Below are 15355 nucleotides of genomic sequence, written 5' to 3' on the forward strand. Positions count from 1 at the left end.
TGTTTATTGAAAATGTGGCTATAGGGGCACCTGCCTGGCTCAGTGAGTAGAGCATGAGACTTTTGGTCTTGGGGTTGTGAGTTCAAGCCCCACATTGGACATAGAGCCTACTTAAAAAAAAGAAGAGGGGCACCTGAGTGGCTCAGTCGGTTGAGCGTCCAACTTCAGCTCAAGTCATGATCTCACAGTTCGTGAATTTGAGCCCTGTGTCAGGCTCTGCGCTGACAGCTCAGAGCCTGGAGCCCGCTTCTGGTTCTGTGTCTCCCTCTCTGTCTGCCCCTCTCCCGCTCACGCTCTCTCTCTCAAAAATAAATAAGCATTTAAAACAATTAAAAAGAAGAAGAAGAAAAAGAAGAAGAGGAAGAAGGAAGAAAATGTAGCTATAGGAAATTATTTTCTATTATATTTGTGACTATTTTTGTTCTACAGTCATTACTAAATAAAAAGTAATGAGTGACTCTTCGTATTAAATGCCTGTAGGTGCACTGTACGTAAATTCCACATATGTCAACAGTTAAAGTTTTTAGTGTAGCAAGTGAGCTTGGTTCCTACTGGCGAATGATCTGATTCTAGACTGGATTGATGATACTGCTGTTCATAAGAGATAATGTACAACCCAACCATTTCTTTGTGTTTGCTCAGTGACTCTTTTAATACAGAGACCAGTCTTACTGTGGTTTGTTGAGAACGGCAGAGGGGATTTTAAAGCAATGCCAACAAGTTCAGGATGTTCATTTAAAAAAAATCTTTTTCCACGTTTATTTATTTTTGAGAGAGAGAGAGTGTGTGAGTGCATGAGTGGAGGAGGGGCAGAGAGAGGGGGAGTCAGAAGTCAGAGGGGGGAGTCACAGCAGGCTCCAGGCTCTGAGCTGTCAGCACAGAGCCTGACGCAGGGCTTGAACCCACAAACCGTGAGATCATGACATAAGCCCAACCAACTGAGCCACCCAGGTGCCCTTATTTCTTTCTCTAAGGAAGCTCCACGCCCAGTGCGGAGCTCGAGGTCATGACCCAAGATCAAGAGTTGCATGCTCTTCCTGCTGAGCCCGCCAGGTGCCCCAACAGGATGTTCGCTTTTAACTTTTATCCAAAATAAAGCCAATATCGCTGTATTTGCAACATGTATCTTAACATCAGTAGTAAGTCTAACAATTTATCCTATAAAATTATAGTTAAATTTAAATTTGTACTTTGATATAAGAAATGGATTCCAAATCCATGATTTCCTATGCATGGATCTTCTTTTTGATAGATACTGAAATTCAAAACATTCTATCAAATTCTTAAAATGCTTGGTGCGATATCAAGATTGTTACTTACTTTGTTGATAGTTATTCATAAACCACCGGCCTGCTTTTCTTTTTCTCAGTATTACCACTGATTAGTACCTGATGACGTAAATGCCTGTCATGATTAAGAGGTCAGACTGCCTCTTCAGACTGCCTCTTCAGACTGCCTGGATTTAAATCTCAATCCGGCCGCTTACTACCTTCATACCCCTGAGCAGAGCACTCATCCACCTTGTGCTCCCTTTCCTCATCAATCACATGAGGAATCAAGAGTACTCATTGCCTAGAGTTATCACAATGACTATATGAGGTAAAATACAGAAAGCTCTTACAACAGTGCCCGTCACACAATAAAAGCTTGGGGGAAATCTGTTGTGTTACTGTTGCTGTGTTTCTGAGCCTCTCGCGATTTTGCAGCAAACGGCTCTACATTGGAGTGCCTATTACAATAACCCGGAGCACGTGAAGCTGCTCATCAAGCACGATTCCAACATTGGGATCCCTGACGTCGAAGGCAAGATCCCACTTCACTGGGCAGCTAACCACAAAGATCCCAGTGCTGTTCATACGGTGCGATGCATCCTGGTGAGTTCGGTGGTGCTGCTGGCCCCGGGTGGCCTTGCTGACAAACAACTTTTTTGTTATGAAATAGCCAGTATACGAAAGCGTATATACGACACACAAACAAATTATGAACCAGAAGAAACAAAACAGACATGTGAACCCATCACTCAAGAAATAGAACACGGTAGTGCTGCTATGCTGCTATTTAAGACCACACAGAATTTCTGACATGCCGGTTTCCAAACACATCCTCTCTACTTAAGCCACACTTGCCCTGTCCCCCATCAACTACTCTCCTGAATTTGTATTTATCCTTCCCTGGCTCTGTTTTATACTTGCGCCTATTAAACACTGCGTAGAGATATCTGCAAAGTGCTTGTAAGACATAAAGAATACAAGGGGCACCTGGGTAGCTCAGTCCATGGAGCGCCCAACTCTTGATCTCAGGGTCATGAGTTCAAGCCCTGTGTTGGGCATGGAGCCTACTTTAAAAAACAAAAAAGTTGTAAAGAATATAGAAACCACAAATATTCATGTACTCATCTCTGAGCATAAGAACAAGTACATTAACCGTTACCTTTGAAGTTCCCTGGGTACCTCCCAACACCATTCTGTTCTTCCCCTTTCTGAGACGCAGCCACTATCCTCAATGTTGTGTTTATATTCCTGATTTTCATTATAGTTTTACCACATACATTCGTATCCCTAAACACTACATTGTTTCATTTTTGATGCTTTTGAATTCTGTATACATGGAATCACATTGAATGTATTCTTTTGCAACATGCTTTTCTTGCTCAATATTACGCTGGTGATTTTATGTATGTTGCTGTGTATACCTGTAATATATTATTTTTTGCCATTATGTAGTATTCTATATTTTCTGAACAAGCCATACATTATTCAGTTATTCACAGACATTTGGAACTATTTCTATTTTTTTTGCTACTTAAAAATAGTGCTGCTTTATGGGGTGCATGGGTGACTCAGTCACTTGAGTGTCCAACTCTTGGTTTCGGTTCAGGTCACGATCTCACAGTTTCGTGAGTTCAAGCCCCATGTCTGGCTCTGTGCTGGCAGTGCAGAGCCTGCTTGGGATTATCTCTCTCTTCCTCTCTCTCTACTCTTCTCCGACTCATGCTGTCTCTTTTTCTCTCAAAATAAATAAATAAACTTAAAAAAATAAAAATAATACTGCTTTTATTTAAAGTGATTTCTATAGCCAGCATGAGGCTTGAACGTGAGTTCAAGGGAGATCAAGGGTCGAGTGCTCTATTGACTGAGCAGTCAGGTGCCCCTGAACTTTTATTATTTTTTGTTAGTGTACCTAAGACGTATGTTTAACTGGTAGTTGCAGGTACATGGAAATGCAGTTGATATTTTTGTTCATTGAATATGAATCTAACCAACTTGCTTATTAATTTTTATTACTTTCTTATTAATTTTGAATATTTATCAGTGGATTCTTTGAGGTTTCTAATCAGTGCTTCTCAAATTCCAGCTTATAAGCTATGGTAGTCTAATATTTAGTCCTATTTGCTTGTAACACACAAATTAGACTTTAAAAGATAATATTCTTTTGTATATGCAATAGTTATTTCTACCTGCATGTTAACTGATTCCTTTGCTCTGCATTTCTCCTTGAATCTCAAGTTTTCCTTCTGGAGTTAATATCTTACTTCCTGAAATATAATTCTAAGAACTCCCTTTAGGGATCTACCTTTAGGGTAGATGTATTGGTGGTGAATGCTCTCTGCTCTTAAGAATATCTACATTTCAGTGCGTCTGGGTGGCTCAGTAGGTTAAGCATCTGACTCTTGATTTGGGCTCAGGTCATGATCTCAGGGTTTGTAAGATTGAGCCCCATGTCAGGCTCTGCGCTGAGAGAGAAAGCCTGCTTAGGATTCTCTCTCTCCCTCTCTTCCTGCCTCTCCCCTGCTTGTACGCATGCTCTCTCGCTCTCTCTCTCTCTCAAAACAAATAAACATTTTTAAAAAAGGAATGTCTACATTTCTACCATGCTCTCGAATATATAATTTTTCTGTATACACACTTCTAAGTACTTCTTTTTCTCTACTCTTTCAGGCTTTTCTGCTGCCTTCTGCCTTTCATTGTTCCTGTGGAGCATTCTGTATTGGTGTAAATGTCATTGCTTTAGAGATTATTTATCTTTTCTCACAGGCTGCTTTTACATTCTTGTCTGTGTGGCATTCTGCAGTTTCACTACAGTGTGTCCGGTGGGGGCGGGGGGAGGTTCTTTTGTTTGGGGGGTGGTTTTTTTGTTTGTTTTTTGGTGCATTATTTTGGTTTTGGGTTTTGGGGTGTTTTTTGTCATGTTTGGTGTATACTATCAATTCATGTCCATTCCGGAAAATATATAGCTATTATCTCTTCCAATATTACTTCTCTTGGGGCACCTCGGTGGCTCAGATGGTTAAGCATCCGACTTCAGCCAGGTCATGATCTCGTGGTTCGTGAGTTCGAGCCCCACATTGGGCTCTGTGCTGACAGCTCAGAGCCTGGAGCTGCTTCGGATTCTGTGTCTCCCTCTCTCTCTGCCCTTCCCCCACTCACACTCTCACTCTGAAAAAATGGATAAACATTAAAAAAATTAAATATTACCTCTCTTTCATTCTCTACACTCTTGCCTTTATGGTCCCAGTTACACATATTTTAGACATTTTTATTTTATTCTCCATGTTTCGTCTGTTTTACCTTCCGTCTTCTTGCCATATTCTGGGTAATTATATCAAACACGCTTTCCAGTTTACTCAGCCTTTCTTCACCTGAGTCCACTCTCTCGTTTGCCCTATTCATTGCTCAATCCTATATTTTTACATCTAAAAGTTCTTTTTGTTGTTTCTTGTTTTTTAAGTCTGCCTCGTCATTTTGATAGTTTTTTTTACCTTATTCACCTTTTATTTCATTTTTAATTTTTTTACATGTTCATAGATAGTTATTTTATATTCTTTATGTGTCAACTCCAGTATCTGGAGTCCTTGGAGGATACTTGTCACTCATCGTATCTTGTTTCCTCACAGATTTGGCTTTTTTTTTTTTTTTCCTTGTAAACACATCTTAGTCCTTTGGAGACTCAAAGGCCTAAAATGCCACCATGGTAAAATTCTACTACTTTTTTTGAAGTGTTTAAAATACCTTTCATACTTTTTTTTTATATATATATAAAATAGGATGACCACACAGGCAACTCTAAACTTGTGTGGCCTTTCAGAGAGTTCTCAGGTTGGGGCAGGAAGGCTTGGCTTTGGCTGTGACCTAATCTAAGAAGGGATATGACCTTGAGTGAAGCAACTGTCTTTAGCTGAAGCAATTGTAAAAGTCTGACAGTTGAGGGTCATCTGCTGGCAGCACTCACAGCAGCTAAGGAAATAAATCCTTTATTCTTGAAAGGGGACCTCGCAGTAGATACAAAGACCTAGGAGAAAAATGAGTAAATGTGAACTGTCGATTCAAACAGAGCAGCCAATAAGCATATGATAAAACGCAACCTCATTCATAAAATAAATAAAATTAAAACATCAGCAAAATGCTTGCATTCCTGTAAGGGGGGAAAAATGTAGTAAGCTTGATAATACCAAAGGGTTAATTTGTGCCAGCATGTGGGGAAATAAAAACTTTTACACATTGTCCTGGATGTGTTAATTAGTGTAACCATTTGGAGAGGAGTTTGATAATACGTAATTGATAATGTAAATATCCTTGTACCCAGAAAGTCCCCTTCTAGGTGTCTGGGCTAGAGGAAAATCTCACACATGTGCTACAAAGGGACATGTAAAGGAAGCATGTTCATTGCAGCATTATTGTTAATAATGGAACAACTGTAAATAACCTAACTGTCCCTCACAAGAAGAATGGATAAGTAAATTGTGACTTAACAAATGAACTAGTATCAAGATGGACACCCAAAAGTATAGTGTTGAAGGAAAAAAACTGCCAAAGGATATACATAGTATAAACTCAGAGGTATAAATATTGAAAGCACACATATATAATTTACGTATTGTTTATGGATGCATGCATATGGAACAAAAGTATAAAACATACAGCTTTAGCCGAATCCATAACAGGTACAAAAGTGCATTAGGCAATATATTGACACCTATTTAATCTGGATAGTCAGTAATGGTACTTATTATATCTTTTCTGCATTTTTTATAGTTAAACATGACAAGAAATTTTTAAAGGTTTAGAACGTATACTTTTTTTCTGAGTTTTATCACTTGTGCTAACAGAGAATGAATATACAGGTTTAGAAAATGGCTCAGCTCATGCTTATGTCAAATGTGATTCACTGAGAATTCCACGTGTGTCTGAAGTCTCTGGTTTCTTCAAAATAGGACGCTGCTCCCACGGAGTCCTTACTGAACTGGCAAGACTACGAGGGTCGGACACCTCTTCACTTTGCGGTCGCTGATGGGAATGTGACAGTGGTTGATGTCTTGACCTCATATGAAAGCTGCAATATAACGTCGTACGACAACTTATTTCGAACCCCACTTCACTGGGCAGCTTTGCTAGGTGAGCTGTCAGTCAAAGGATCAACGGTAGGAGGAACTACAATGAGTACCAGAAACTTTCTATGGCTTCCCTTCACCTGTCAGCTTCCACCTCCTGTTTAATTAATTTAAGGGTTTTTTTTTTTTAATTTTTAAGTTCATTTATTTCTTTTGAGAGAGCGCACGGGCACACGCACGCATGCGCATCTGCACATGCACACTTGCACATGCGCACAAACGGGAGGAGCAGAGACCATCTCCAGCAGTCTCTGCCTGTCAGCGCAGAGCCCAATGCTGGGCTCGAATCCCTGAACCCTGAAATCGTGACCTGAGCTGAAATCAAGAGTTGCGTGTTTAACTGACTGAGCCACCCAGGTGCCCTTAATTTAATTTTTAGTTGCTATGTGGCATCTTCTATCCCTCTGTTGTATGCTTAAATTTTAGTAATATAAATGTATTCTCTGTTATATATCAGTTTTAATTTCAACATCGTATCTTAACACGTTTTTATTTTAAGAGTAATGTACATTCATTGACAAATGTAAATATAAAATAATCTTCACATTCAATGCTTGTGTATTTGGGGAGGAGGACTTTAATTTTATGTTTGTGCCAATACTATGATATGTGATTTTTTTTTCTTCATATTTTCCTGATATGCCTTTTACTTAACCTTTTTGGGGATCACTTTGTTAGATGAGAGAGTGCAAAAATGTGTCTGTGTCTGGCTTTGGAGGGCGTGTAATCTGAGAGTCTTTGTCTTTCAGTGAAGGAATTTTACCCATTAATAGTCACTATTACAAGATATATGATTTGGTCTTTTTTCTGCTATTCTGTTCTTTGAGTATTATTGATGTTTTGGGGGTTTTTTTCCCCTGCCTTTTGGTATATAGATTAGGTTTGTTGTTATTTGGTTTTGAATTGCCTAGTGTTTTAGGAGAGTTTTAGGTTCTATTAGTGTTTACTTTTAAATTTATCGAAAACTTTTTAAAACATAAGTCAGAGTTAAAAGCAAAACTGTGTCTATTGATTTCCACCGAATTTAAAGTGAGGAATTTAGCACGCCTTTACTTACCGCTTTTTTAGTATTTGTTAACATGGTCTGAAGTTTTCCCCAGTTATTATTGCAGGCTTAGTTTTTAAATTACACGTTGTGTCTTTTCAGAATACTTTTTGCATTTGCATTCCGTCTTATTATCAGATTTATAATTATTATTTAGATTTCACTTCAATGTGCAGTTTCATCCCTCTCTCTTTTTCTGGTGCATTCTGGGAGGACTTCGCAAATTCGTCTCCAGGTCACTAAAGTGACTTTTTGTTCCCTAGTTCTGTTTTCTTTCTGACTCTCATAGATTGTATTTTAGGCTGTATTTTGATTCCCTTCCCACATCCCAATTTCTTTGTATCTCGGCTTTTTTCCTTTTCGCCTCCTTCCATCACCTTTGCGTTTCAGATTATTTCCTTCTTAGGATATTCTGTTTCGTTCCATTGAGGACATCTCTTTGCCCAAGTCAAGGATGCCAAACAGTTTCCTGAGTTTTTCCTCTGGATCCTTCTCTAGATCATGTTATGAGGTATGCGTTTCATCTCCTGATGGTGTTCCTATTTCCCTGTCCTATAGTGTATTTTCATACTGCCTTTACAGAATTTTTCTCCTTATCTTTCAAACAAGATGACATGTCTCAGTAGTCTGCCTGTGATCTCACTTTGCCCACCTCAGAACTCCGTCTGCGTCATACCTGGGAGCAGGTCTGTGAGCACAACTCCCACCCACATTCCCCTTTTCTGCCTGCTTTTCTCCTGCGGTGTGTCCATGTTCTTCTGCTGCCCGGGTCCCCAGAACATGGAAGCAATAGAATGCATGATATTCAGGCCTCCCAAATATGCCGCTACCATGTTTGTTCATTCTTTGATCCTTTCTATATCTCTTCACTTGCGGAAACCACATCCCCCAGAATGCACTGCAGAGTATTTTCTCTGCCACCACCTCATCATTCCTGCCACACGTTTTCTGGGATTTGAAATCACCACCTACTGTGAAAAAAGTGGAGGTGGGAGGGTAGAGCGGACTGATAGGAGGCCTCAGAGGTTACAAGAGGCTCTACTATACTTTGTCCTCCCGAAAAGCTGTGCGGTTCTGATCAGCTGTACAGTGGGACCTGGATACTAGGGACCCTGATGGCTGACAGGGGCTGGCTTCCCTCCTGTTTTTAATGGACAGTTTTGTAAAACAGAGTGAGGGAATGCAGTGGGCTGATACCTAATATACTCTTTCTCAATCTAGCAATTGTAATTCATATCATTTCCTTTCTGATTGAATCATTAAGATTTCAGTGTTGTAAGTGTTCGCCTTTGTTCTACGTGATCATAGTATTTTAGTGAGAAGTTAGAAGAAGCTATACTGGGGGCCACTATTCAGAAAATTTTCCTTAAAATAGATTATAAATTAACTAGTCCTTTTACGTGATAACTGCCTTGTGTCTACTTTCAGGCCATGCACAGATTGTCCATCTCCTTTTAGAAAGAAATAAATCTGGAACCATCCCATCCGACAGCCAAGGAGCAACACCCTTGCACTACGCAGCTCAGAGTAACTTTGCCGTAAGTAAAATGTGACAGTTATCTTTTTGCATAATTACATGTTTATTTTGACCTAATTACAAATTCATATGCATTCATAAGAAATAAAACAGCTAGATCCCATGTACCCTTCAGCCACATTTACCCCAATGGTAACAGCTTACAAAAGTATGAAACAGTATCATAAACAGGAAATTGACATTCCTACAATCCACTCACCTTATTCACATTTCAGTTTTACACGTACTAGTGTTTGTGTTTGTGTAGCGATTATATTTTAACAATTGCTCAGACTGTTAACTCTGACTGTAAAGCGAGGGATAGTTGTAAGTCATGTGAAATTTTAACACAGTTTTTATATTAACTGTTCAGTGTAACATTTTGTTCTATGTAAGTATGTTTCATCTTCTGGTTAATTTTATGGCACTAAGGTTTTATATGCATTTAGTGTTCAAGTATTTTCTCTGTGTGGCAAGGCCTTAGAACTCGTCTAACCTTGGCTGGGATCCTGACTCTGCCATCGGCTGGCTGTATGACCTGGCACAAGTTTCTTAGCTTCCTAAGCCTTAGTTTCTTCACATGTAAAATGAGGATAATTATACCTTTCCTTTCAGGATTGTTGTAAGAATCAGAGAAAATTTGTGCCCAGTGCCTAGTGTAGTTCTTGGTACAGAGCAGGGACTCAAGAAATGCAATGCATTCTTACTATTGCTAGTGCTAATAATTTTGTGTATTATATAGCTGAGAAAGCAAAAATGTGAATTATTTCTAAAGATATTGAATATTATTAATAATTCTTCCCTTGCCACCCTTTACAGTTTTACAAAGCACTTTTGCATCCTTTATGTCCCTCAGTCCAGCCAGTAACATAGCAGCTAGGCTGTTTCAGCTTCCTGAGTTAAGTGGCCTCCAAGAACTAGAGACTTATCCAAAAAGGCACATGTCAAAGCAGTCAGAGTTTATTTTACTGTATTCTGCATGGGTGTGTGTAGTGGAAACTTTGGTTACGTTCAATTATAAGAATGTGGGCATCTGAGTGGCTCAGTCACTTAAGTGTCCGACTCCTGATTTCGGCTCAGGTCATGATCTCACGGTTGGTGGGTTCGAGCCCCACATTAGGCTCTGCACTGAGGGTGCAGGACCTACTTCGGATTCTCTCTCCCTCTCTCTCTGCCCCTCCCCTGCTTGCTCTCTCTCTCTCTCTCTCTCTCTCTCTCTCTCTTTTTCTCTCTCTCAAAATAAACAAACTTAAAAACGTTATAAGAATGCCATCATCAGCATAGTGTAATCCTATCTTCCTGACCTTCCCAAATGCACCACTGAATAAATTTAATGCTCATATTCCTAAAATATCTTATTTTCCCATCATTCTTTGTCTCTGGTACCTAGAGCAACTATAGCTATGGTCTCTCCTTCCTGGCATTTCTATAAATGTATCACCTAGACTTTTGGCAAACCATTATCTTCTATTGTCTCCCATTATTCTATTGTCTCAGAAAAAGACAAAGTATATTCTGAAGAGGAGCCCTTTCTTGTTACAGATAGATAAGAAATTCATTGGCCCAGCCTATTAAACCTACGGAAATCAGAACTCGATTCATATTTCAACGCAAGCCTGAGAGAGGACGTGGTATCCCTAACTTAAAGAGGAAGAAACTAAGGTTTCAAGAGATTAAATGACTTGCCCAAGATCTTGAACCCACATCTTAGACTCCAAATTTAACATGTGCACAGATACCAGCAATTAAGTGACTAAGCTACTGGGAATAAGGAAGAATGGCAGAACATTATGGGTGTTTATCCAAAGAAATACTTGCTCTGGATAATCTGCCAATTACAGAGATGATTTTTTAATAATTATGCAAATCTTCTAAGCTCAGTTTCAAGCCCCTTGATCTCCTTGGACTCTGTTAACCCACAGGAGGCTATAAGTCCCTTTTTAGAAAATAATAACAAAAATCCACAAACCTCTGTGAACATTCATCATTAAGAAAACATACTCAACAAGGAAATGTTTACAAATTAGTAAAAGAAAACAGACCAAAAAATCGCCAAGTTTTAAAATCCACTTGTTTATTCCAATCTTGTGTGTACTAAGCATACACAGTAGATCCTAAGAGCACTCCACTAACGCCTCAGTAGCTCAATATGAGTTTTAACACTAGGAAGCGGTGTATACAGTGGCATACGGTGTATACAGTGGAAAGGGTGCTGTGATTTAGCTCTGGACTCCACTCCTGTATCTACCACCAGTGTTTGTATGACCTTGAACCCAAACTTCTTCATCTGGGAATGAAGGGCTGCCCTTGAATTTCTTCTTGCTTTAGAATATTGAGCATCAACACTTAGACACTTTGGGCCAGCTCACAACCTCCAGAATTTTTTTTTTTCCTGAAACTATTTTACTTCCATTCAAGCTAAAGTTTCTATGATCTCCCTAAATGTGTGTAAGCATCTGAGGCTTAAGGAAAGAGGCAATTTAGAAAGCTGTGAATATTAACCCCCATTAAAATTGTCAGGCCCTGTTAGGATTATTGCAGGTCCTAATTTTAGTGTGATTCCATAGAGGAAGGACCTGGAATATAGGACTTGATAAATAAATATCTGTTTAAATGAACTGAACACTGCATTTGTCAGTAGTTACACATCATTATTCAGTAAGTTCATTAAATATTTTTTTAATTATAGTGGCAAAACACACAACAAGAGAATGTATGAGGCATGGCTGAGTATACAGGTCTCTGCATGTAAAATGTCCAAGAAAAACCTAATGTTTTAATGTTGGTCATGACACTGAATATTTGAGTGTTTTAATTTTTTTTTTAACATTTGTTCATTTTTTGAGAGACAGTGAGACAGAGCATGAGTGGAGGAGGAACAGAGAGAGAGAGGAAGACACAGAATCCAAAGCAGGCTCCAGGCTCTGAGCTGGAGCACAGAGCCCGACGCGGGGCTCGAACACACGAACTGTGAGATCATGACCTGAGCCAAAGTCAGACGCTTAACTGACTGAGCCACCCAGGCACCCCATGAGTCTTTTAACCATCACTTCATCTCTCAAAGAGTGACCTATAAAGTTTTCAAACTTGATTGTGGATGTTCATCCTCAATTATGAGGATGTTGAATGAGGGAGTTAGGTTGTGTGTTTGAAATGTATGGAAACTAAAACTAATATATAAAGAAAGAGGATTGTTACTTTCAATGGAAATTGTAGTTTCATTATTCATAAAAAAGATAATTTCATTTGATTCGAAAGCAGGGAAAAAATACTTCGCATCTTAGAGGAAGTCACATATAACACTGGCTTTATTACCATAGAAAATGCTACCCTCTTGTCTCAATTTTTTTTAATCAAGTTTTCTTACAGGAAACAGTTAAAGTATTTTTAAAACATCCTTCAGTGAAAGATGATTCAGACCTGGAAGGAAGAACATCCTTTATGTGGGCTGCTGGAAAAGGCAGTGATGATGTCCTTAGGACTATGCTGAGTTTAAAATCTGACATTGATATTAACATGGCAGACAAATACGGAGGTACAGGTAAGAACTGGGAGACTTGTTCCATTTGCTTTCTTTAGGGTTCCAAAGTGTATAGGTGCCCTACAAGTTGTACAGTAATGCCTGAAATCATTGTTCCTAATCTAATATTGTTTGACTTCCATTGGCACATTTTAAGTTTAGGTTACCAGGATATCACTCCAAAAGCTTTATTTCCTCCAAGTTTGATGGCTCAAATTAGCCTATGTTTCTACCAGGTGAATGGTGGCATTTGGTTTAAAAGCCTGATTGCCCCTTAAACATGATTATGAGAACTCTTCATGTCGTTTATCTTGGTATAAAAAAAATAAATAAATAAACCTGTACTTAAACTATGCATATTTAGTAGTTATCGATCATACTTCAAAAATACAGGATTATATTTTAAGGAATGCATATATCTATGTATGTCTCATTTAATGTGCTCTTTTCTCAGATTTGAAGAGCATCACCTCCTCCCATATCTCCCATTTTAGAGATAACCCCCACATGACTCTTGAAGCTTCAGAGCTTCACATTAGATTTGCATCCAAAGCTTTCAGTAGATCCTTCTTTCGCTCTCTTTTTCTAAGAAGAGGCCCCTTTAACTGTGTGTTGGCTGATAAGAAAGGTATGAATTTTTTAGCTTTCGTTGTCAACTTGGAAGTCTCTACCTTGGGTACTATATCCTAATTACAAGTCAGAAAAAGAAAGAAAATCGCACATTAGCACAACACAGACCAGAATAAAAACTCAGCTACAAGCTTCTCAGTGTTTTCTTACTTGTGGAAACACAGTAGAGCTGTTTGCACCCACCAGAACTACTGATGTGGCACTTGGTGGGGAGGCAGGGTTATACCTAATAATCTCCCTTTCTATCCCTATGCCACCACCCCTTCTAAACTGTTTTTTAAAGAGTTTTAGGTAATATCAATTTTAATAAAGACTTTAACTGTCAAGAGTATTTCTTTATCAGCACTTCACAGTAGACCTTAAGCTTCTTCTTTTTTTACTTTTTAACTTGTTTTATTTTTTATTTTTTTAAATTTCCATCCAAATGAGTTAGCATCTAGTGCAACAATGATTTCAGGAGTAGATTACTTAGTGCCCCTGACCCATTTAGCCCCTCCCCCCTCCCACAACCCCTCCCATAACCCTCAGTTTGTTCTCCATATTTATGAGTCTCTTGACCTTAAGCTTCTTTTTTTTTTTTTTTTAATTTTTTTTTTTTTCAACGTCTTTTATTTATTTTTGGGACAGAGAGAGACAGAGCATGAACGGGGGAGGGGCAGAGAGAGAGGGAGACACAGAATCGGAAACAGGCTCCAGGCTCCGAGCCATCAGCCCAGAGCCCGACGCGGGGCTCGAACTCACGGACCGCGAGATCGTGACCTGGCTGAAGTCGGACGCTTAACCGACTGTGCCACCCAGGCGCCCCGACCTTAAGCTTCTTAAAGAGGGGTATATTGCAGACATGATATGTGGGACATTGAATTTATAAATGGTCTGAACGTTTCATTTTTTGTCAGACTCCCATTAGTATGCAGGCTTTCACTCCATCACTAGCTTTTCTTTTAGTTTAACTTTGTCGTGTATTTTAATAAAGTATGGGCAAGGATACTTCCATCCTTTTGACCAAAGGTGTCTTTCTGATGTGCCCCATGGTTGGAGTTCAGACATAACTTCTTCTCAGATTCGTCAGTTCCCTGGCTCTTTCTCTTAAGGGGATTTTATTATATGTCAGACATGCCTTCCTGCCATTTCTCTTCTACGAGAGTGAGTTTGTCTCCATCATCCCTCTACAGGGTTGTTTTTGCTTCCCATGAAAGAAGAGTTCTCATCAACATGCAACATACAGACATTATTTGGATCTTCATTCAAATAAACTGAAAAAAAAATATAAAACCATCAGGAAAATATGGGCATTATCTGTGTATTCAATATGGCGGAATTTTTGCTAATGTTTTTTAGATATGATAACGGTACTCTCCTGTCTTTGACATGCCAGGGCCCGGGCTCTGCAGACCACATTTCCCCCTTTGCCAGTAGGTGCCCTGCTAGAATCCACCCATAAGGGGCAGTAAAGAGAAACTAGAAGCTAGAAGAATGGGATTACACCTTCCTGTTTGCTTACTATTCTTGTTTTGGTTTCCTGTTCCTGTCAGCATCACCCTAGTCAGTCTTCTTCAACACAGCAGTGATAGTTTGTTCCAGTGGTGATGGTTAATTTCTTGCAATTTCTCCAACACTCACAGTACCAGCCCCAGAGCACCAACACCAGTCAAGCAGAGCCCTGCTCAGAGGTCTGAGTTTCCACTCCACAGGGCTCCTCTTCTAGGCTTTTAGGTTTTAGCAATTCCATCTTCTTCTTTATGTTCCCCTAGTCCTAGAATTGCTGGCTGTCTTCTGCATTTACTACCTCTGTGATACCTCAGTGTTTCCTTTTTGCTTTTTCAATTCTTCAATCCATAACTAACACATGTGCTCACAAGCCGGGGGGGGGGGGGGCAGAGAGAGGGAGAGAGAGAATCCCAAGCAGGCTAGGCATTGTAAGTGCAGAGCTGGAAGCAGGTCTCAACCTCACAAACCATGAGATCATAATCTGAGCCAAAATCAAGTCCAGTGCTCAGCCAAGTGAGCCACCCAAGTGTCCCTAAGTTATATTTTAAATCTTTCTGCTTCTCTTCATCTCCACTCCTGCCACCCTAGCTCAAGCCACCATCATTTTTTACTGAGTCTTCTTCAATAGTGTTAGCTGGTCTCCCTGCTTTCATTCTAACCTACTACAGTGCCTTCTCTTCAGAGCAGCTAGAGCAATCTGATTAAAGCACAAGTCAAATACTATCACTCACCTATGTAAAGTCCGTCAGTGTCTTCATCACTGGGCCC

General features: G+C 39.5%; 1 protein-coding gene and 1 long non-coding RNA gene across 5 annotated transcripts in view; both read left to right on the forward strand.

The window, feature by feature from the left end:
- The window catches only part of LOC132663150 (uncharacterized), a 218377-nt gene that overhangs the window by 143685 nt on the left and 59337 nt on the right, over positions 1–15355 (forward strand). The gene's annotated exons all lie outside the window — the stretch shown is intronic.
- The window catches only part of INVS (inversin), a 156161-nt gene that overhangs the window by 81965 nt on the left and 58841 nt on the right, over positions 1–15355 (forward strand). For all 4 annotated transcript variants that reach the window (XM_078436648.2, XM_078436647.2, XM_078436650.2 and 1 more), the window contains 4 exons: positions 1707–1874; positions 6212–6392; positions 8862–8971; positions 12319–12490. In XM_078436648.2, coding sequence (XP_078292774.1) covers positions 1707–1874; positions 6212–6392; positions 8862–8971; positions 12319–12490 — 631 coding nt within the window. The remainder of the gene's footprint in view (positions 1–1706; positions 1875–6211; positions 6393–8861; positions 8972–12318; positions 12491–15355) is intronic.

Source organism: Panthera onca, chromosome D4 (assembly GCF_046562875.1).
Source record: "Panthera onca isolate mPanOnc1 chromosome D4, mPanOnc1 haplotype 2, whole genome shotgun sequence".
NCBI lineage: Eukaryota > Metazoa > Chordata > Mammalia > Carnivora > Felidae > Panthera > Panthera onca.